Source organism: Haemaphysalis longicornis, unplaced genomic scaffold (assembly GCF_048455015.1).
Source record: "Haemaphysalis longicornis isolate Haplotype H1 unplaced genomic scaffold, Haemaphysalis longicornis Haplotype H1 scaffold_4, whole genome shotgun sequence".
In the NCBI taxonomy this organism is placed as follows: Eukaryota; Metazoa; Arthropoda; class Arachnida; order Ixodida; family Ixodidae; genus Haemaphysalis; species Haemaphysalis longicornis.
Genome location: NW_027526361.1, coordinates 8,057,160 through 8,080,967, shown reverse-complemented (window position 1 = coordinate 8,080,967; position 23,808 = coordinate 8,057,160). Strand labels below are relative to the sequence as shown.

Sequence of the window (23,808 nt, the reverse complement as noted above, 5' to 3'; positions counted from 1 at the left end):
AAGTTGCGATCTGAACGCGATGTGTACAGCCAAAATGCAATAAAGTGAGAACAAAATGCCAAAATACACCAATGGGGACGCTTATCAGCGGGTGAGAAGCGTAGCAGACGCCTGACTTCCGGGACGAGCCGTTGAACTTCCGGTGGCCGTGCGCGCGCCCGGCCGCGACAGCGGCGAAGCGCCATCCAGCAACTCTAGTGGAGATCAGTGAAAATGCCTGACGGAAGGTCGTTAATAAAAATTAGAAAAAGGTGAGGGCTCAGGTTTAAATGACGCTCCGTAGTAAACTCTAAAAGTTGATTTTTCCATTAGCGCTCAAGGCGGAAGCATACCGGTCTTTAAAAAAGCAGCATGAAGTTTACTCGGCTTTTCCTAATTAGCACAGTATAAGCCAAGTTACTCTACTAATTCTCGCTTTCGGTCTGTTTTTAGAGCCATCACAAGTCGCCTTGCAGAGATAGGTGTGCACCAGGTTTATATTCGTTTGATACCAAAGCGCAGTCAGTAAAAAGTGAATTTTTCGGTGTTTGCATTCCGAATCTACTTTTCGGCTACCATGAGGGGCGTAGAATGTCTCAGTTTAAATCTAATGTATAATAATCTATTCCATTAGGTACGCCGCTTGCACACGGGCTGCCATCAACTTGCGCGTCTCCTTTGCATTCCTCAAAGGGGCCATGAAAATAAAAAACAAGTTTGGTTCATTCAAAAGATTGCCTCGTTAGAATCAAACTGACACCACTTCTAACGTAAAGTTCCCTCGAAGTAAACGATATAATGAGGGAAAAAAGGGAATGGCCATGCGACCCACTAGCTCATTTCCCGCAACAGAACCTATGATGTCATACCAGACAGCTCTGCGATTGGAGGAGGCCGGCAAAAGCAAACGCAAATTAGGCAGAGCTTATAAGCTTGGCGAACGAGCTATTTGCGCTTAAATTCACGGCACATTATTTTTAAAGCAATAAGAATGGTGGGACAGACAGTGGAAGTTACGAAACCACACGTAAACATAGGAGTACCGATGCGTACTGCTGTTGGTATTGCGCGCACTATGCTTGGTTTAGCTGCACTGCACTGCGGGGCTTTGGGGTTGTCTCAGACGACACTGGCCGATTGACGCAAGCAACGGTGTCTTACGTGACCATATTTTTCGAGTGAGCACCATGTTTCCCGAAACGATTATTTTCTCCCAGAACAAAAACAAGCCAGGTTTAAATACGGTCAAAAACAAACCAAAGGCAGAAAACGGCTTGCAGCGGTATGGTGGCGCCATCTAGGTTCACGAATGGTAAACAAGGCTTCGGTATCGGCTGCAAAGTGGCCGGTTCCTGTGGTGTCATTGCGGACCCCGAAAACACACGATTTAGCGAGAAAATCAAAATTTTTACCTGAATTTATTAATTTCTCAGTGAATAAAAAATAGTTTGTATCCGTACAAGCGCTGGGGGCACTATAAAACACGAAATATTTTGAATAAAACAAACTCATATTTTTTCTTCATGGTCCCTTAAGGGGGAACCAACGTCTATTTCAGGACACAAGTCATCACCTACCGCTGAAACGCAGACGGTTTAGTAGCAATTATGAGGCAGCAGCGATAAGAATGACGCGTGAGTCCTCAGGATTTCTTACGGCTTCGCATTGGGCAGCGCAGACATGTAGCTCTCGAAGGCGTGCCTCGCCTCGATGACGCACGGTGCGTACTTGTACTTGCAGGCCCACTCGTAGTGCATCACCCTCAGGAACCTGCGACAGGCACTGTCCCTGTCTCACAGGTTCCACCGAAACGTGGCACGGAAAGACGGCGGTCAGCCATACCTTGCGTCTCCGTCCTCTTGGGTGTACGACCACTTGAAGCTGTGGACGTGATGAACGAGCAGCCGAATGATGAAGAGCTGAGGGAAGGAACGGAAGATGCCGCAAGGGCCGAGCACTATTAAAGTTTCTTCTTTTTAAAGCGAAAACTTTAGTAGTGGGGCCAATGGCGTCCTGTCAAAAAACTAATGAATTTTCCTATAGACCGGTTGGTTGGCCTAAAAGCCCTGATTGGTCGACCTAAAAGCCCGACTGGCGACACGGCGCGTGCGTGAAACCGGGCTTACATTGTGTTCAAACGGTTACTTGAAAACCGCGAATAAGGAACGGTTCTAGGTAAGACAATACACGCTTCGATCATGTAGAGGGAGTACAGCAATATACTTGTATCCGTACTCATTTAGATCGTTCGTAGATGCGTTTACTTAGTGCCCGAGAAATCGTCGCTTCGGTTCGCTCTTCGTTTGCGACATGGGTCTTTGAAGGTTCGACGATCGATTGGACGCACTTTCAGCGAAGGTGGGACCCTGTTTTGATGTGAGAAAGCTTCCGCGCTTCTCTCACCTTTCTCTGGGAAGGGACGGTAGAAAGGTTTTACCACTTTCGTCCTTTCCCTTCTTAAACCTAGACTTTATATACTCCTCACCAATAGGTGATCACTGCTCTCGACATTGCCTCGCACCTCAACATCCTGCACTCAAAGCGACACTGGCTAATTTTTCCGAAGCCCATCGCCTGCTGAAGCTTTTTTGTGAGTTCCCACCGGGCTGCATCGGATGCAGTCGTCAAGAATGCTGGCGGAGCACAGGAATATCGCATGCCCCGGCTTTCACAAGGAAAGCTTGGCTAGTGCGCTTTAGGGGCTGTAATATATTCTTTGTTTCGATCGTTTTTAGTGCACGCTAGGTAATGTCTCCGGCGTCCTTGGGGCATCCCAAAAAGGACACGGGACAAGCGAAAAGCACTCTTTGAGAGTTCTACCGGATGGCGTGGCGTAGATATATCGCTAAGGATTCAACGGCCCTGTACATATTTTGTAGCGTGAGGTATACACTGGCGAGGTAAGCAGTTTCGCGTGGCTCCTGGAGAGCCGTGCTGCGCATGCGCATGGAGCAGTGACGTCTCACGGCGCGCAGCACAGCTGGTGTGCCGGAGCCGCCGCCGCCGCGACTGGATTTGATTCGACTGGGTTAGATTGAATTGAATTGGGTTGGATTTGATTTAATTGGATTGGGTTCAAATTGAATTGGATTGGATTGGAAACCGTTTTAGCAGCAGTAAGCATGATAATCAACTAATCCTAGACAACCAGAAAAACTAAGAATGTCGCGGGTTCGATTCCCGGCCGCGGCGGCAGCCTTTGTGATGGAGGCGAAAAGCAAAAACGCCCGTGTGTGCGAGATTTCGGCGCACGTTAAAGATCCCCAAGTGGTCAAATTTAATCCGGAGCCCTCCACTACGGCGCGCCTCATCGCCTGCGTTGCGTCAGCGCGTTAAACCCTACAATCAATCAAAACCTAAGGATAACCAGCTGAACCAGCTGAACGCTACGTATATCCTAGCATAGCCGAGCCAAGCCACTGCTAATTTTTTAGATGTTTATTTAGTAGAGCGCCGGAGGCATGCCACTGAGGCTTCTCAGGAACTTCCCACTCTACAGCAAACGACGTTAGTCTTTTGAGCGCTCGTAGGGAAGGTGCGGGAAGTGTGGGAGGGTGCTCGCCTTCCACTTCTCGAGCGCGCTTCCGGAGCCCAGCATGGCCTCGAGGTACTCCCACCGCTTGAGGACCGTCCTCCAGGGCAGGGTGTCCTTCTCTCGCCGCAGGTACTCGGAGGCGTGCAGAGCCGTCCCGTACGGAACTATGCTCAGGCTTAGGCGAGGAAGGCGGTTGGGAGCGGAGGGAGGGAAAGGCACCAGGAGCGGAAACAATAAGTGACCAGCCACCTCTTACTCTCTGAAGGTGCGCAGAGGTCAGGGCATAGCATGAGAATGGCAAATTCCATTGTCACTTGTAGAATATGTTGTTTCAAACATTGTGAACTAAATACGTTGTACTACAGGCGTGACGGATGCCGCAACGACTGCTGTAGAAATAACTTCAAGCGCACACCCGCAATATATGCTGGGTAAAGATTTTTTTTTATTCCGGGTGACCACTATGCGTGTGCGGAATCGACGGGGCGAAATATTTTTGAATAGCTTCACACTTGGTACAAAATAAGTCTGCCTGTTGAATTGTTTTGTTCTCTGAAAAAACAGGGCACTGAACTAACCAACTTAATTTTTTAATTTTTTTCTGAAGACCGAAGAGCTGCAATATTGTGCCTGGGTGGTGCAACAGCTATGAAATAATCGTTAGTTTATCGGCTCGAGTTAAACTAGTAAAAACAGGGAAATACCCGGACATACACGACGTGATTTTGAGCTATCCTCTGCTTCTACCTCTTTAGTTTCAGTTCAAGTTTATTAGGAAGTTTGCAAAGATTACATTGTATCAATTTGTAAGAAATACAGAAAGAGGTCACATGGTTTGTCATTGTGTCGGGACGTCTTGTTAAAAAGTGCGTAAGGTTAGGTAAAAAATGAGCAGCAGGAATTAATAACCAGAAAAAAGTGTAGATTTTCCAACAAATGGGTGGGTCATGAACACAAAATGTACACAATTCGATGGTAATCGTTCCTCAATGATCAGGTATTGACAGTGGTGGTTCGTAGAAGAAGAAGCGTAACGTAACTGCACATCAAATTGAATAAAAAAAAACACATTGCGGGTAACAAATCTTGGAGAATTTCTTGAGCCCTGATAAAAGCATACAGAATATACATGAAAAGAGAATGATCGTATTTATATTTTACACCATAAACCCACAGCAAGCAATATTCAAGAAACTTGCTCGCGCTGATGTAAATACCGAAATAAAATAACGACGCACAAACATTTAGCACGTGCATTTGTTCTTCACTGCATCCGAGGCTGCTCACTGTCGTATTTGCTCCTATAATGACCCCACTTGCGTAACAAGGACATCCTTTTGCATACCAGAGGTCGCGTAAAATTTCCTAGAATAGTGTACCCTGAAAAGCAGCCCCATTAATTTTACGTGTTGAAAACACTATCTGCTTTGAAAAGTAAGACGCCACGGACGTTGCTCTAAACAAATTCTTACCACTAGCGCGTACAGATACCCTTCAAAATTTTGGACAAAAGCCTGAAGCCAAAAGAACAGTGATAACACTAGCATCAATAAAAGCTACTAAAACAATATGATCCGACATGTCTACACTACTTTCGAGACTTACAAGTGCCTTCGTATGCATAGATTTAGATGTAAAAAATACTTTTAAAGCGAAGCTCTCCATGCTTCATTGGTGCCGTTCTTCGGTTTACCAAAACGCGCTGCAAGAAAGCCAACTTACGCAATAAACTCATCAAGAAAACTACAACAACAACAACAAAAGCGTTTTCCTTGGTCGGAATCCAACCTGGGTCCCTCACGTTAAGAAGCCGACGTCCATCCGATTCCGATACGGTCAAAGCAATTGGGACTTCGCACTTTGACCCAGTTTGCACGGTAGAAAGCTTCGCGCTTTAACAATCCTTCTCTCACGAAGGGGTTTCGACTTTTTTTTTCAGGGGAAATTGCTATCCGAAACGAAAATTGCCTCTCCCCAGCCCCTGTTACCGAAATAAAAAGAAAGAACCGTGTACGCATGGTCATCTCGTGCGTCTTCCAAGCCACGTGTCTGAGACAATGCACCCTTGCCGACAGGTAGTAGGCGTGAGGACCTCAAGTCAGTTTACCCACTCAGAAAACCCAAATATTTCCCCTTCTAATTCAGCAGGAACAATGTAAGTAAACAACGCTCATTGAGCGAGACGGCTCACACAAGGGTAGCCCAAAAAGGGCAAAGTACGCACTCAAAACGCCGCTACTTCGCCCTAGTATATATGTAAGAAAAGAGAAAGGGAATTCACTCCCGTAACCTTACTCCGCCAGTTCAAAGAGGTCGTCAAGTATGCGGGCCCTGTTCAGAGTGTCGATGTTCTGCGCAGAGAAAGAAATATTTTACCAGAAAAAATCAGCGAACCCCTGCCCTCCGAAAGCGGGGGTGCACGCAAAGCTTAACCTCAGTCAGCAGGCAGACGAATCCCTCCTCCGAAACCATCGAAATCAAAACGCGAAACACGTGACCGCCCACTGCAAAACCGCTTCCTTTCGCTAAGCTTTGCCAGAATGCACGGCGGAGCGAACAAAACGCGGCCATGCCGCAGGCGACGCGGCGTGATCTGCCACGCACAGCGTGCCCGCGCCAGCTGCGCCGAGGAGCGACAGTTTATTTATTTATTCAGGTACCCGCAGGGCCAGAGGCATTAGAGAGGGGAGTGGGTTACAAAGTTTACAAACATATTACAAAGCAGTGCACAAAAATGAGAAACAGAACGAAACCAGGAAAGTAAAATATAATGCAATGTAATGCAATGCTTCCGATTATACAATGTTAGCTACTGCAGTTTTCAAAAGTTGGTGGTCGGAAATTGATGCCGTCAGTGCAGGTAGGTGGTTCCATTCTTCTGATGTACTCGGTATGAATGACTGGGAAAAAGTGTTAGTTCTGCAGGGCGGCAAGCCGAATTTTTATGGACATGGTAAATGCAAGCTGAAATGTACTGAGAAGGCAAAATGAGTTCATCGCGTAGCTGGCTGTGATAGAAAAGCTTATGAAAGACAAAGGCGAAGGATTTTTCTACGATATGCTAAGGAATGTAAGCTGAGGCTCGATTTCATAGTGCTTACGGTAGCAGTCAGGTTGTAGTTGGAAAGTATAAAACGAACACAGTTATTTTGAACCATTTCAAGCGAGTGTGTTAGATTTTCGTGGTTATGATTCCACACTGATTCGGCATATTCCAGTTAAAAACGGATAAGTGTTTTGTAAAGCTCGAGTTTAATGTTATAGCGGGCGAGGAGAGAAAGGGGAATCTCAAGGAGCAGGGATTTGCGGTGCGACACCGAAGGTGAACAAACTCGGACTTTGCGCGAAAAAGACAGCACATACAGGAAGAACGGGACAAGCGGAACCTCTCAACTAACTTTTATTGGACAGACCGAACACATGTAAGTACACTTATATCAGGTCGCTCATGCGCACTTAATACAAACCATAGCAATTTGCGAAAGCAGCTCAATCACATTTCTAGACACGTGTTAAGATACAACAGCTTTTGTTTGTCCTTGTCCTGTCCTGGCCCGCGCCAGCTGCGGGCCAGGAGGAAGGGAACGACATTTTAGGCGAACGCCACCATTATCCAATACAAGCTTCCCCTGAAAAAGAGACACCGAAGGGAATCTCGCTTACATTGAATTCAATGTCACGACTCGCACACACTCCCTTGCATTCTTGCCTATCTCGGTATACATGCATCGCGCAACCCGCCGCGGTGGCTCAGTGGCTAAGGCGCTGCGCTGCTGAGCACGAGGACGCTGGTCTGATTCCCGGCCGCGGCGGCCACTTTTCTGATGGAGGCGAAAAGCAAAAACGCCCGTGGTGTACGACATTTCGGCGCACGTTAAAGACCCCTGCAGGAGGTCAAATTTACTCCGGAGCCCTCCTCTACGGCGCGCCTCATCGCCTGCGTTGCATCGGCGCGTTAAACCATACAATCAATAAATCAATTACATGTCTTGCGAAGTAGGTTGTACGCAATATAACAAACATGGAGGTAGTCGATGAAGTTAGCCAAACGTATACATTTTTAAAAATTTTAGAGTGGTTCTATTACTATTATTGGCTCAAATTGACGTTTTTTCCTTCTCCTTCATAGAGTGGTAGGAATGCGCGCGCGGAAGACGGGGTCTAACAAGATTTTCCGTGGCATAGCCTCACAGGCAGCACGCAATAATGTGGCGGTTGGAACAACGAAATCAAGTTCAAAGAGATTTCTGTTTTTTATTCGATTTGTCACTGTTCGCACACCTCCAACCATTCACAGCTGAACGCTGATCTGCGTTACTACCAGTGCAGTGCAGTGATTGTGCAACAGCTAATATTCAGCACAGCCCATATAGCGTGCACTCATACCTAATCGAACTTTAACGTCTATTTCCCTTTTTATCAGCTACGTGAAGATGTGACGTGCACAGAGACATCGACAATGCTAATTACGACGGCGAAGTGCATACTCTGGCTGGCGCCCGTCAAGAGTTCTGTAGTGCGAAGTGCTGCACTTCAACGCTGTTCCGCGAATTCACGGGGCGCGCATAAAGAAAGGGAAAGGAAGAAGCAGAGAGGCCCGTTTACCGTGTGGTACGTGTTCAGCTCCATCGTGACCAAGTTCCAGTTTCGAGTGTCGTAGTTGACGCGGTAATAGCCGCAGCCTCGCAAGTTGGCCACAAACCAATCGTCGTCCTTGGGAGCGATGGGAAGCTTGGCTGCGAACGTTGCACGCGGCATTGCGTTCATGTTTTCTCGGGTAATCACACCTCCCGCAACTCCCCAGAAATACTAGAAGCCCTTCAGGCTAGAGGGGGGGGGGGGGGGGGGGGCACGGAATTTTTAAAAGGATTTAAAAGGCTATGCATACGGCTCCTAGTTTCTAGGCCTTGCATATGTATTTTCAAGTTTTGGGGTAAAATTAAGGCGCAACTTTTCAAGTCCATAATAAGTAGAAACGGTTTTTTTAGGGAGACAGGGGCTGTTCTGATGTCCCGCGTGTTTTGTTTTTTTTTTGGTGGGGGGGAGGGGTAAATGTAGTTGTAAAAAGTGGTCTTTTATTTCAGTCTTCGGACAAGATCAGAGCGCTGTTCAAAACTTGAGAGACATTTAGCTCTGTAGAAAAATGGGGCAGAGTTTCCGATTTCAAATGAAATTTGGTGTTCACACGACATCCAGCAGAACCTGCTTTTGCCGAATTTTTCATAATGGCGTTCGGGTGTAAAGACAGGATAAAATACGAAGAGCCCGTAGTAATGAAGGACAGGGTTCGTGAAAGTTCATCTGATTTAGACATAATTAGGCTGCGAAAACTTGTTCGATTTGTACAATAACAAAATTTAAGAACTTACCAAAACGGTATCGGACGGGCTAAGTGTCATTTATGCCAAAATATACTTTTTAGGGGCGAAGCCCCTTAGGAGCTCGGGCTGTCGTCGCCGTAACCGTCGTATCATGTAGTCACAGTACTAAAACACCAGAACACTAGATTACATATCGCACCGGAATGCTTCGTAACCCGTACTAAAAAAAACACCGGGACACTCGTTTACGCCTCGCGCTAGAACGATTTGCGCTTCAAAGGCGCGAGTCTTTCACAGCAAAGATGTATACCTCAACCCCCGAACGGTTTCATTTCCGCTGGCAAAAACGCTAAGGCGCCAAGAATACACTTATACACAGGCATGCTTCGCCCCTCCCCAGGTTTCATGTTAGTGGAGATGACCCGGGAGTTTATTGGAATGCTAACTATAAGTGTACGAAGCCCAGCACAGGACTGAAGTAATTTCTTACACGAGCTTTCTGGCTTGTCAATCGACAACGTTCCACTTTAGAAATCAGATTCTATAGCACATTTTTAACAAGCTGCTTCAACTGTGTCATCGTTGTAGTTCTGTGTAATATAGGTGCGAATTGTCGGTGCAAGAAAACGAACCCGCTCCTCCCCTGCGCGTAGCCCAATCATCTCTAACGCTATCATACGCTTCAGTATCCCGGGAGAAAGTTGGTTTGATGCTGTGAACGTGGTCGTGCGTGATTTTCTTTTAAGCCAGTTTACGTAAGGTTTACGGGGATTCCAGGGGATACGAGTCATGCAAACCAATCGGAGCCCCTCAATACGAGCTGCCTCACAGGCTGAGCGTATACTTTGCGCGTAAGGGTCTACACATTTCGCAGGATGATGGCGTTAGGTAGTCGAAAGCAACTCTTCACATTTAAACTACCCGTCATGAAACAAGTAGCCCAGCATAACAACAAAACGCAGACTCCGTATGTACTGTCGTGTTTGTGTTGGACGCAAGCGCGTCAGCATCACACGGCACGTGTTCAGTACGCTGAAAATGTAACATTTAGTGGCGCACATTGGGTTTAAAACTTCAGAAAAACAAAGGAAATACTTGCTTACCTTCTCTTTTTGTCAGCCAAAATGCATTGGCCGTGTTGTCGAAGTCCATTCTTTGTCCGTCTGTATACGTTATCGGGATGCTCCAGACAGTTTTTGATGTACTTGTGAAAAGCATGAACAAAAAAAGCACAAAAATGTACCAGTAAGGTTCAGCATGGCCACTTTAGCAAACCTAGACAAAGTTATGTACAACCAAAGCAATAATAGGCTCTCTCTCTTTTATTTTCCTCCTGCATATCGTGCAGGTGTCTTCGCAGAAATGCTGCCGAGATGCTTCGTCAAGAAAATTAACCCTCGAGAATTTGCTGATTATCACCGTTTCCTTTCGTCTTAAGGCCTCCTCACTTTTCCCTTAAGCGACATTACGTGGCAACTCCTCGTGTTTCCTCGCTCCTCTTCTACGCGGAATGCTGCGCATGCGCCTTGCTAGCGCCAACACCAAAGCAAGCCGCTAGCAATGTATCCCCCTAAAGAAAGACTAAGAAAAAGGAAGGCGCACGCACTTGTCGCCATATTTTTGTTGCCGTACGAGCACAGTTCTTTGGCCGTAGACCCGGGTCACCGTGACCAGGGGAAAACCGGCGCTGTGCGTCCAGGCTCGGGCAACTTGCGCCCCCCTCGGGAAGCTCTCGTTGTTTGCCTGCACGCCGCGCGTAAAAGCTGCGGTCAGGCGCCTCTCCCAGTGCGCCCAGCATCGGATCTCGCTCAAGGGCGAATGCTGGAGCACGTTGCTATTCCCCACACTCGATCTTGAAGCGCACACAAGAGAAGTGCAGAGTATCGCCTGCTCGGGTTCGCTCGTTTTCTGTCGTCTGCGTGCGCTGTGAAACCGTCCTGGCCCAAGAGAGCGCGGCCCGCAAAGAGGAAAGTGTCGGCCGGTGATGCACTTGACAAAGGATTGATTGATTGATTGATTGTGGTGTTTAACGCGCCGACGCAACGCAGGCGATGAGGTGCGCCGTAGTGGAGGGCTCCGGATTAATTTTGCACTTGACAAAGGAGAGAGTAGAACACCTTTCAAGTAACTATACAGACGGTGGTTGAATTTACACGGAGAAGGCAAAAAAAAAAAAAAACAGTGCTTTTGCGTGAGCTTTTCGTCCAGAAAATCAAATCTCAGATGTGCTTCAGAGCGAAAAAAAAAATGGAATTGCTGTATCCCCGAAAACAGGCGTCGCAATGACGCCGGCTACTCGAAGTAGAGCAAAAAATATTTTTAAAGCGAAAGTTTTTACGCTTCAGTGAGGGCGACGTTACCCCAAAACGCACTGCAGCGAAGCCAACTTTCTCTGATGCTTCTGATGATCATAGGTGAACTGCAGATGGTCGAAACGCAAAGCTTTCTGTGGTCGAAAGCCAATGTCTTCAAAGCCCAAAGTCAAAGTCCAAAATCCAGATTTTACGCCTAGACGCCCTGCAGGAAAGCCAAGTTACACAAATGGATTTCTACAAAGGCACACCAAGCACTTCAAAAAAGAAAAAAAAGAAAGAGAGAAAGAAAGAAACGCTTTCCGTGTTCGGGATCAAACATGGGTCCCTCGCGTTATGGAGGTGATGTCTACCCAACTGCGCCATTCCGACACTGTCGAAGCAGTTTAGATTCTGGACTAGGACTTTGACTGAAGTCAGGAGGAAAAAGCTTCGCATTTTAAGCGCCTTTTTCTTAAGAAAGAGGCCTCGATGTTTTTGTACAGCAAACATCTTGTTGCCTTCTGAACGATGAGTGTACGCTTTATTCAGCCACGATAGTCTTCTTGCGGTAGCTTTGTTGAACGTTCAGTGCGAATCAACGTCGACTACTTCTCGTCGCATTTCTGCGGCAGGAGGTGGTACAAAAAATTGAGACGATCCGATTCATGCTGTGTGTCAGCCACGTACCCCTTGCCACGACAACGCATTTTGTTTGACTGAGGTTAAGCACCAAACTTTGCCAGGGGCATTAGAAAAGCTGTGGGGGTAACCTGGGGCCCGGACGAGTGGCTTGAATGGAAAAGTTAGTTCATATAAATTCTTAGTCGTTTTTTAGCCAGTTCAGGACTGTTGTACTTGATTGGAATATTTTGAAAGACTGACCAAAATTCAGCAACTACGGAATATCAACAGCAGTAATCAGTACACGGAAAGGATCACAGCATTAAAGTTTTTAACTATAATGTCAGAAAGTAAGACGAATCCCTCAATAATAGTAAACTTAACAACAAACTCAAGCATAAATAAACTACACGACAGACAAGCCAACATTAAAAAGAGTGTTCTGAGCCTACGCTTAGTATGAACATTTTCTTGCAACTTATTTATACCGGAGTTAAATAGTGCCCTCGTACGACTCTCTTGGCACCACATTCCTTTTCTTCTAATCTATGAGCAGCGGTACGATATTTGGACTACCTATCCCGCTACTTCGACATGTTTGAGTAGAGTAGGAATACCGAATGTGGTTTACTCACGTTAGAAAGCTCCTCCCAGAAGTCCTCCTCGGTTATAGTTTGATGCTTTCGTTTGACCAGCAATTCCTGTAACAAAGGCGTTACAATTGGAATCTGTCAAGCGTATTCATAGCTTTTGAGGTGCACGGACACTTGCGAGTCGGGAAAACGACGAAGTGGCGTCTCGCAATTCGTTACGCAGCATTCGTTACAACACTTTCATGATGGAATTACTTTTGTAAAGTCATTAGCGGGGGCTTCAGGTGTAGAAATAATACACCCTGTAATAATACTTACCAAAAGCCCCATGCTTCGACTATAGGCACTGACTGTATCTTTGCCGCATAATTTTCTCACTAAAAGAAAATAAAAAGATGCTGGCGGAAAAAAGTAGTAGTGAGCTAACAGGGCTTCATGCAATAGAGAGTGCTTCTCGTCCCCATCCCCCATTGTCCCGCCCACTCCTCAGCTTCTGCAGGGATGAGCGTGAGCGAAGATGCAGCTCACCTGTAGCACGGTCCTGATGGCATCATCGCGGAGAACGGAGTCGAACATGTGAAGCAGCAGTTCCCCCTTGGTCTAATGAAACAGGGAACAAAAGGAGACGACGTGTGACAGGCCGCTGTGGGCAAACGAACGAGATGGTTCGGTTACCTTGCGCACACCAAAACTGCTTCCCAAGGCAGGATCGCCCCCAGAGACAGGAGGCAGTCTCTCTGAGGCGTCCAGACTGAGCACGCGTTGCATTTTCAGCGCGAATTTGTCGTCGTCCTGCGAGTGCGTTTGCGCGCTGTACAGCACACTGGACGGAGGGAGAAACGCGCTCTTAAGATGTTCTTGTACGCACCTCTGCGGACTTTGTTTTTTCGAGTCTGGTCACGGCGAAGATTATGTAGTCCTCCAGAGCCTGGTCCAGCCAAAATTCCCTCCACGAGTCGAAGCTGACGATTCCACCAATCCACTGCAGAAGCGTACTTTCAGCCACAATTACCCACTGCCTACTCAACAAACTATCACTCATAGCAATAAAATTATACCCTACAATTTAAAGTTACCTTGCTTTCTCTCAACGATAAGAAATGCTGGTACGTCCCTTCAAGGGCTGCTTCTGGAAGGCTAGTGTATATGCACTGGGGGCCGGTTAGTTATAGTAAATTGGATTTATTAGTGACGGGTAGGGTTCGGCATGGCGCTCTACATTTAAAACGGATTTAAAGCGTTTAATTGGTTAAACCAACAATGTTCAGGCAGCCTCATTATCAGAGAATGGTTCATGCGTACACCTGCTATTTCGTCGTTACCGGGATTTCAAATCCTGGCACGCGGTTTCCGAAGGGTTTCTGCCTTAAGTTTGTTTGACAGGTGCACGAAATGGTCGCTACTTAACACGCCCACACTGGCTTCACAACGCTGTGAATTTTCGTCCGATGGGTTACTCGTGTCAATAACGAACACCTATGCGTACTCTCTGGTGCTAGCACGCCCCTTCGCTCATTTTGGTGCTTGTGATCCGGAATGGCGCGTAAACAGCTGCGGCCCACACGTGCGCACGAGTTGGCTCGCCGCCTGCGCTTTCATAACGGCGTGGCAACAGTAGCGTACACACTCTAGCTTCCGAGCCAATCTGCTTTGGGGAAAGAAAATCCCTGCAGCTAGCGGCTGGCCTTTGGCGAAGTACGTGCCACTGAAAAGAGTGCTGCCCGCCGAAGCTCTCTACATATTTTCTTTCCGCCTATTGCCATGGCAAGTGCATTTACAGGGCTGATAGTGTTACAGAAATACATTTTATAGCGGGGGAGGGTGAAACGTTAGATCCGGACTGTCTGCGATGGGGTATCACTGGAGGGAGACGCGGCAATGGCGGGAACTCAAACACATGCGACCGACTGCAGAAGCCGCACGTGACAGCGTTTGCTCCGACGACTGTCCCAAGGCGGGGGGGCGTCCCAGTTACGTGCCCTTTCTTCACAAACACATTACGTGGGGGGTTTGGAGAAAGGTACAGCACGTTCCAATGAGCAGAACGACGGTGAAAAGGCGTGGAGAAAAAAAGGCAAACATTGCGTTTGGAGCTATACAGCTGCGAATTTATGAACAAACAAACCCCCTGCCACTCCCGCCGCACCCTGACTGGCGGGTTCGAGCTGTGAAGATGTTCCTTACGTCATAAGGTATACTGCCGCGTCTCTGCAGCGGTCTAAGCACCACGTGCGACTGCCACGCGGCCTTCACATGCTGCGTTACGACAAGCGACGCGATAAAAATATCGCTGCCTCCCAAACCTTTGCTGCTTCAGTTCTGGTAGGTTCAAGGCATTTAGTATTCGGAATGTGGGCGATATTAAACATTTTTACGTGGACACAACGAGGAAGGCCGCGTCTGTCCATCTGAAATGCTTGATGGGTCACACTTTCGCGGCACAAGGAAAGGCTGTTGTTGAAAGACGCCAGGGCCTTCACATTTTCACAGCGAACCTCTTCTATTGCCCCTTGTTTTCCCGCCAATAAATGTGCCTCTAGCATGAAGCCGACTTTGCAGGGTCTAGGTGTATAGCGCTCCATATGGATCTTATGAAGGCATTTAATAAAATGTGCTAGGTTTATCAACCTCGAAATGAGACTTCTGATACCGACCCATAAGCATTTCCCCGCAATGCTTGAGTGTAGCAGTGAAGCCCACTCTAATGCGGCCCAGTGTATGGCAGAGCGCCTTACGCATTTATCCCACAGTTCGGAGTTTCTGCCGGTTTGCAGGGGCGAAGTACCTTAGGGGCTGGTGCTGTTGGCGTCTCCTGTCGTCGTAATCGTCATCGTCACACTCGTTGTTGCATGTAGTCATGGTACTAAAACACCGGGAAACTCGTTTAAGCCTCGCGCTACAACCTAACGCGTACTAAAAAATTGGTTGCTGCTTAGCCCAGCTAACCTTGGATATGCAAACCAAAAGCTTGGCTTAGTCTGGTTGAGTCTTGGCTTCGCTTGGTTAATCTTTGATGTACTGTAATGCCGCCCACGGCCCAAAGCCTTTCGGTGCCGTGCAACGCTCACAGGAGGAGGCCCGGCCTCGCTTTCATTCTCGGCGAACGCGGCGTAAGATGAGCCACACTGCCCGAGACGACCCAGCTGCACATTCGTGGGAAGCTGTGTGGGAGACTAAAAAAATTCACGCATCTCCACGAAGTGAATGATGACGAGTGGGCGAAGCACTGGGGATCGTTCTTACCGTAAATCACCAGTAAGAGTGCTTACTGCTGCTAAAATGATTTACAATCCAATCCAATCCAATTTAATTTAATCTAATTCAATTTAAATCCAAATCCAATCCAATCCAATCCAATGCTCTTCACGCATGCGCAGCATGGCTCTCCAGGAGCTCTCTCTATATATCTCTCTCTCCCTCCCCCCCTCTCTCTCTAACCTTTTGTGAACCGTTATTTTGTTCCTGTTAACCTTTTGTGAACCTTTTGTTCACAACTTTTCTTTTTTTCTTTTTTTTTTCTCGTTCATTTCTATCTTCTTTTTTTGAACCCAGGTTTTCTTGTTCTTTTCTACTTTTTTCTATTTTGTCTAATACTGCTTGAACATGTGGTTTCAGTGCGTGTATGCCCCCCCCCCCCCCTATGTAATACCCTCATTGAGGGCCTTTACGGGTAATATGAAATAAAATAAATAAATAAATAAATAAAGATGTTTCGATTTAAACGGTGCTGTGCCGTGAGCACGGACGCCGGACGCCGGACAAGCCTCGGCCTTCAGGTGCTTCTCCCCTAAAACGGGGCCTTGTGCGTAGCGCCGACAGCGGGTCCGGCGAATCACACGATGCGCTTCGAGGGGTGTACCGCCGCGGGTACACCAACTCCAACTCCAACCAACTCCAGCGTCTCGGGCTGCCCAACCACACCATGATGGACCTGCCTTTCCCGACGGGCCCCGACTCCATCCGGCGCGAAGCCTTCCGACTTGTCCTGGCCTTCCTAGAGGAGATCGACCTCATCAAACGGCTGTAGCCCAATGCGTGCCGGCCACCCTTATGACCTCCTTATCTCTTTCTTCCTCTCCCTCTTTCTCTGTCCCCATTTGTTCTCCCCTATCCCCCGTCATTCCCCCTCTCCCCTTCCCCGGGACTGGGTTGTATGCTGGTGAACTCCCAAATGAGTTCAAAATATTCACAGTCCACTTCTTTTCCACTTTCTCTTTCAACAAAATCCCTTACCTTACCTTGCCTTACGAAAGTAAGAAAGCTTTGCTTAAAAAAAAAAAGCAAAAAAAAAAACACCGGACACTAGTTTACGCCTCGCGCTGAAGCGCTCCGTAACGAGCACTAAAAAATGCACCGGGAAACTCGCTTACGCCTCGCGCTAAAAAGCTTTGTGCGTCAAAGACAAGAGACTTTTGTAGCGTAAGCTACACTGGCCGAGGTTGAGCAGTTTCGCGTGGACCTTGAAGTGCCGTGCTGGGCAAGCGCGAGGAGCATTGAATTGGATTGGGTTGGATTGGGCTTGGCTTGGCTTGGCTTGGCTTGGCTTGGATTTGGATTGGATTGGATTGGATTGGATTGGAAATCCAATCGAAATGGAGTACGGGTGTGTAGAGAATTGGGTCTGCACATTTGCCGGTCTGCGCATTCCAGAGGAGTGACGTCATAGCAGCGGCACGCGCACTGGCGCCGGCGCGTGCTAAGCTGTGCGCCTGCGTTGCGCAGTAGCCAAGTCTGGCGGTGCGCCGGAGCCGCTTGATAGCCGTTTCGCGTGGCTCCTGGAGAGCCGTGCTGCGCATGCCCAAGGAACAGTGACTGGACTGGACTGGATTGAATTGGATTGGATTGGAAATCGTTTTAGCAACAGTAAGCATGATAATCAGCTAATCCTAGACAATCAGGAAACCTAAGAATAACCAGCTTGACCTTAGCTCACGCTACGTATATCCTGGCCTAGGCGAGCTAAGGCACTGCTAATTTTTACAGCAAAGCTGTATACCTCTACCCCCCAAAGGTTTAATCTCCATTGGCAAAAACGCCAAGGCGCCAATAATACACTTATACAGAGCGGATTTTTCTCTTTGTGTTTTTCGCCGGCTCCGACCATTCAAGAAAATTAGGCGTTTCCAACAGAATGCAAATTTTTTATACCTTCGATCTGTACCAACAACAGGACCGTTTCCTCGTGATCGGTGGGTTTTTTTTATTTCCGTTTTGTATGAGAGAGGGTATGAATGAGAGGACATTATTATTGAGGCCGAAACCGCTGTTTCTTAATGCCCGCCGGTGTCAACTGCGCCAATCTAGAAGAGCGGTAATTTTAAGGAGTAATATGTTCATTTTGCGATTTCAAAACAGATAAGCTAGTATTTTAACCTCGTTGGCATCAAATCACTGCACCTGTGCACCGGTGCATAGACACCCCCAGGTGAAAAAAAAAAAAAAAAAACAGCCGAGCCACTGCCTTGTTCACCTGACATTGCGCGTGGAAGTAGATTTAAAGCGTCAAGCTTCGAGGACCAGTTTCGTATGCCTCCCATAGCAATTTTATCTGGTGAACTACGTACCTTGCTTCCTTAAATATGATCGAGAGCTTCTTTTTGACGTCAAGCGAGGGCTTCTCGCAGGTGACGAGATTATTTTTTGTTTGTTTTTGCCGGAGAATCATACAACTCTGTTCAAACGCGGTTCCAATTTCCGTTTTTTATGAGTGCACATGCACCAGACATTTGAGAAGGGTTTTTTTTTTTTTTATGGGCGGTGTTAGCGACAAAACGAGACCCGACGCTTAACGTGGCCTAAATGGACCCGGAAGTAGAGCCGGCACTTCTTTTTCCTCCGCCGGCTTTGTTAGGCTTGCAGTTATAAAGTATCGGATGAACATCATGTGGCCCGCGTTCCCAGTTAAGCCAGATGCGCCTGCATCCAGGATGTAGTGTATTTAGCCTCTGGGCACGCCGCTTTCTAAATACGAGTACTCCGGAGTTTTCGCAATAAGTATCAAGATATCCGGAAGCTATATCTGGCATCTATATATAAAAAAAGAAAACCCTCTGCTGCGTTTTTTGGGGGATTGGGCTCGTAGTAATTTCGCCGGTTGATTTTGAAGCACGATCTTATCGGGAACAATAAATTCTAGGTAGGCGGTGTAATATATAAAGCATGTATGTAAGAAGCATTGCTCTCACAGTTCCAGAAGATGCGAGAGTTAGAGGTAACGATTGCGCACCTGCTTTAGGATGCACCTGTAAATGTTAGCCTCGATCTCCTTCCTCGAGTCCAGAGTCAACTTGGACGCAAGGGATGTGCTTGGTATGAAAACGAGACCTTCGCTTTCGTACGTGTCTCCCCCAGTGGGAGAGATGATGATATCTGCAAAATTAGGTCAATAAAAAGCATTGCGTCCACTCGCTCCATCCGACATTAGCGAGCGTAAGCCACCACGTCTGCCACGCTTGCGAGGCTGCGTGGGGAGTTAGACCAGAGAGGCAAAATACAACCGCGTTTTATGCGGAGCAGCCACCTACAAAGAGATAAAAAGTACTGACCAGCCTTCACATTGCGCGCCACGCAAGCCAGCAGCGACGCTTTGCAGGAGCCCTAGAACAGACTTATCAGTGGCACTCCTACATTTTCAGTCACGGACCCAGCGCGTATATCCACCTCGTCCCCGAGGGCTCTTCTCAACAAAGAAATATGTGTGAAAAACAGATGTGGTACAGAGAATCGAGCATTTCGCGTTGAGTCCGAGACTGACCAGCGAAGAGCCCCAGTGTGTTAACTTAGTGTCAGGATTGAAGTGGTTGCATCAAACTGAACCTGGTCACTTCATGGTCACTTGAAACAGACTTATACCCTAGCCACACGGCAAATTTAATGTCATTACCTACAAGAAGAAGGCTTCAGGATTCGCATCGCCTGGACACCGGGGCACACCATGGATGCACATGGCAACCTTTCGGCACCACACGCTGCAGCCAGGGAGCGAATTCAAGCACCTCCCGCGGTTCCCAACGCACCAACCCCTCCTTCCAGTCGGATTGGCAACTTCGGCTTCGGCATCTAAAGAAACTAAGCAGACAACGCTTGCAAGATGCGACACCGGACGGAGTCCTCGACCTTCTCAAGCCTCTTTCACGCTCGGGGGAAATATTCGCGAACAAAGTCTACGCTAATGCGGCCTACACCCCTCACGTCATTTACAAATGGACAGCCCCTGCAGGGTCCAAGCTCCACCACTACCTACACTGTGGTTGTGATGGCACACGAAATTTATTTCATTAAATCGTGCGCAGGTTTTAGTCATTGGCCCGGTACCTACATCCGAATCTGAACACATACGCTGGGTGCGGGAAGATCCACCAACCCTTGAAATGATTACCAAATGCGCTCTTGTGAATGGTCTCTTCAAAATGGTGTAGCAGCTTGTCCGACTCCTCAAGAGTGCACCACACACGTTCCATCTGCCCGGTTTATGTGTGAAAAGTAAAAAAAAAAATGAGGAAATTGTGAACCCCATATGAACAGCGAGCCTTTGCATGAATATGCAGAGAACTGTGTGAACAGTGAGCGTCGGCTGAACTGCTCTTTCCCCTACCTTTTAACCTAGGGCACCTGGCCTCCTTACCTCAATAAAGCAATTCTCTCTATCTCCCATCGATTGTAATTCGTTTAACTTAATGCCATTTTTTGACGCGCTGCTACACGACCAAAATAAATGTCATTTGCAAATGATGGCAGTTGCGATGGAGAAAAACTTGCGCAGAGAAAAAATTCTAGTAAGCGCTTCAATATTTGCAGACAATGAGCGAAAAGCACACCTTTACTGCACCCTGCAGCAACTTATTGAACACGATTAATTACTGCGGTCGCACCAGCCTGGAGCATATAAACAAACATGGCCGCTGACGCCCCCCACACCGGCTGAGGCTGGCCTGGTAGCGAGACTAGCAGTTTTCTTTTTTACAACTCTATTCGGCTTGTTCCATATAAATACATAAATGACTAAGAAATATACGCATGTTAATATATTATAATGCATACTCACACTTTAGTAATCTGGTTTCGGTGGGCATACCAAGCGAATCTCTTGTCGAGATAATATATTTGCTGGCAGAACGCAGTCGAATGGGTTCCGCAAACTCATTAGGTCCCTAATGTCATTTGGATCGAATGTCATTACATTTTCTCGTGTGGCAGCAAAAAATGTCATTTTGAACGAATGAAATTCGATGGGAATGACATTAAATTTGCCGTGTGGCAGGGGTTATTTTTAACTCTGACGACATAGCGTTAAGCCCGTTTTCAAGGACATGAACAAATTCTGTCCGAAACCGCTCATTTCGCAAGACGAAAAGTCGCTGCGTGAATCAGGCAATAAAATGGCCCAAGCCTCGACCTCCCGGCAGCAAAACACGCGCAAGTGTCATTTCACGTGGCGGCCTTGTAGATGTTTCTTTTTTTTTTTTTTTTTCGCGCATGGCATGTATGAGAAGCCCAACGGGAAATACGCTTGACAGGGTAGCGCGTTCCTATGTGTGAAGCAATAAATATGTTTTAGCGGGCTTCTAAAACGTGCTGTACATGCTGGCACTATTTGTGCGTAACGTCGACGAGTTTTGCGATGAACACATATTTTAAGAAGTGCCCCGTCTGGTGAAGTTAGATAGTGACGAAAATATAAAACACTGACCAAGGTACATCACTGGAATAAAATACGTTTCGGGCGCCACGTGGGAGCCTTGTTCATAAGGAACAAGGCTTCCGTGTAACAGATAATTTTTGTTACGCTAGTAAAATACTGTGGTCGCTGTTTTTATTCTATTTTATCAATGGTATGTGCTGTGCACACGCCACAAAATGACGTCGCAGTTGGAGAACGCACTCGTAAACTCCGCCGTTGCCTTCTGTGTGTTTTGTTTTAGGGACCCCTGGTTTATTGGATATTCAACGAGCGCCAATATCTGAGCTGCCTATTCAGTTGACATCAGGCCAAAGCCACGAGGTATCTTAGTAATGCTGCGAAATCGGCTGGAAACGCGGCCACATGTAAGCGGCGTGATTGGACGCGGCGTCACTGCCGAAGAGGCCAAGCCTTGATTATTTTTCGCCAGTGTGCATAGTGCGCGCATATTTTTCAGGGCAACGGACAGGTGATAAATGCCGAACAACCAGCTCGCAAAATCGGCATGCAAAAACATGGAAACTACATTACCCAGCTTGGGAAGAGGGTAGGGCGTCTGGAAGTACTTCTCGTAAAGGTCAAGGCACCTCGAGGCTGTCTGGAGCGCAAACTCCGAGCGCAGGTGGGAGGACGGCTCAGACCACACTTTGACCTGAATCAGAGTTTTATATCTCTAAACACTGCGTGTATTTTGACAAAAAACCAAACCTTTTTAACCACTACCGGTTGACTACGACAAACACATGCCGGCATATGAACAAAGCCCCGAAAACATTGTTTTGTCTTTGTCGCTGCTTTCAGCTCGTTTCCACATTTATTTTTTTGGTTCACGTGTGTACGTTTAAAATTATACACACGCACACACACGCACGCACGCATACACGCACGCATATTCACGCACACACAAACGCAGGCACGCGCGCACATATGCACCTTCACACGCGCACACAGGCACATGCTCGCAAGCACGCGCGCACACACGCACACGCACGCGCAAGAAACAGAAGTAAAAGTTTTCTCTAAATCCTTTTGTATTGCATTTTTTCCCCGAATAAGCCCCGTTAACTCCTCCGTTTTGCTGCGGTTCGAAGCAAGATGCTGGGTAAGTTTGAGGTAAATTGATATCAAAAGGCAGCGCGAGGCTTCCATTCAGGAAGCATAAAACTGAAATCTAGGAGATGCGGGAGCGGCATGCCCGAAAGAGTATGTAAAGATGGCCTTTCTTCGTTGTCAAAAATAATCACTCATTTACTTACGCTTCCCTTGCCGATGGGCGCGAAGTCGGTGATGGCAAAGCCAAGCAGATACGTCGGTATCGGAGGGGTGCGCACAAACACGTCGTTTTCGTAGTCTTTGTGACTGCTACAAGCACAAACAAAACAAAAGCAAGTATACGCAGGGCACATAACGATAGTCGTATTTACGCGTATATAGGCGGGCAGTTCCTTTGTCAGCGCGTGCAGAGGCCTGTGACGCACCTGATTTCCACCTTGAGTATGGGCATGCTGGATATGGAGCTGAAGTCCTTGCGTCTCAGGATTTCCAAGTCAAAGGTGGCCCGGTACGAAGGGTCGTCGAAGCACGGGAACACGCGGCGGGCGTACCTGGGCTTCAGCCGTGTGAACGCCATCCACCTGCCGTTTCACGGAGCAAGCAAACGTTACGGCAGGAAATAATGCGCCACAATCATATATCGCTTTCTATACGCGCCCCACAAATGTACTCGCAAACGCTCCTGGAACGCAAGATTTGAACTTAACATGTCCACCGCGCTGACGCCGCTAAAAAATATGCTGCGTATACGACCCGCCACGGTGGCTCAGTGGCTAAGGCGTTGCGCTGCTGAGCACGAGGTCGCGGGTTCGATTTCCGGCCGTGGCGGCCGCTTTTCTGATGGAGGCGAAAAGCAAAAACGCCCGTGTGTACGAGATTTCGGCGCACGTTAAAGATCCCCAGGTGGTCAAAATTAATCCGGAGCACTCCGCTACGGTGGGCCTCATCACCAGCGTTGCGTCGGCGCGTTAAACCCTACAATCAATCAATCAATGCTGCGTATACATAAGTGTTCATTCAGTCGCCGGACAATCCTGCGCGTCCGTAGGAGCGGCAAACAGCAGCGTGTAGCTTGAAGGCCAGAAATTAACGCCGTCCTTCGGACCTCGTTTCTAAGGTAAGCACGCGTAAGCCATTTCGTAGAACGATAATATTTTTTTTTCACCTGACAATGTGCGGAAACGGTAAGGGGGAGGCACCAGAATTAATAGCGTCTGGATGACAAGCCTGCACGTAGTCTATACATTAAGGCCTGACTGTTTACTATTTATACGCTGAATTTTACTTTTTACGCGAGAACCTCCATTCTCCATTTGTGACTGCTACAAGCAAATACAAAACAAAAGCAAGTATTCGCCGTGCGCATAACGTTAGTCGTATTTACTCGTATAGTGAAGGCGGGAAGTTGCTCTGTCAGTGCGTGCACACGCCTGTGACGCACCTGAATCGGTATGCATTAAGACGGTTCGTAGATGCGTGCACTTAGTGCGCGAGAAATCGTCGCACGGGTTCAATCTTCGTCTGCTATTTAGGTCTTTGAAGATTTGGCGATCGAATAAACGCATTTTCTGCGAACGTTGGACGCACTGTTAGCGAAGGTTCTGACGCACTTTCGATGTGAGAATTGATTGATTGTAGGGGTTTAACGCGCCGACGCAACGCAGACGATGAGGCGCGCCGTAGTGGAGGGCTCCGGATTAATTTTGACCACCTGGGGATCTTTAACGTGCGC

General features: G+C 47.6%; 1 protein-coding gene across 1 annotated transcript in view; it reads right to left on the bottom strand.

Annotated features, from left to right (window-relative positions):
* Positions 1-23,808, bottom strand: part of LOC144178205 (aminopeptidase N-like) — a 39,825-nt gene that overhangs the window by 10,323 nt on the left and 5,694 nt on the right. The window contains exons 3-17 of the mRNA XM_077705865.1: positions 22,502-22,657; positions 22,280-22,385; positions 21,555-21,675; positions 18,570-18,712; positions 13,212-13,325; positions 13,019-13,135; positions 12,872-12,943; positions 12,386-12,451; positions 10,442-10,578; positions 9,939-10,039; positions 8,120-8,250; positions 5,810-5,865; positions 3,542-3,689; positions 1,822-1,898; positions 1,636-1,749 (exon numbers count right to left, since the gene is read on the bottom strand). Of these exons, the coding sequence (XP_077561991.1) occupies positions 1,636-1,749; positions 1,822-1,898; positions 3,542-3,689; positions 5,810-5,865; positions 8,120-8,250; positions 9,939-10,039; positions 10,442-10,578; positions 12,386-12,451; positions 12,872-12,943; positions 13,019-13,135; positions 13,212-13,325; positions 18,570-18,712; positions 21,555-21,675; positions 22,280-22,385; positions 22,502-22,657 (1,659 nt within the window). The remainder of the gene's footprint in view (positions 1-1,635; positions 1,750-1,821; positions 1,899-3,541; positions 3,690-5,809; positions 5,866-8,119; positions 8,251-9,938; positions 10,040-10,441; positions 10,579-12,385; positions 12,452-12,871; positions 12,944-13,018; positions 13,136-13,211; positions 13,326-18,569; positions 18,713-21,554; positions 21,676-22,279; positions 22,386-22,501; positions 22,658-23,808) is intronic.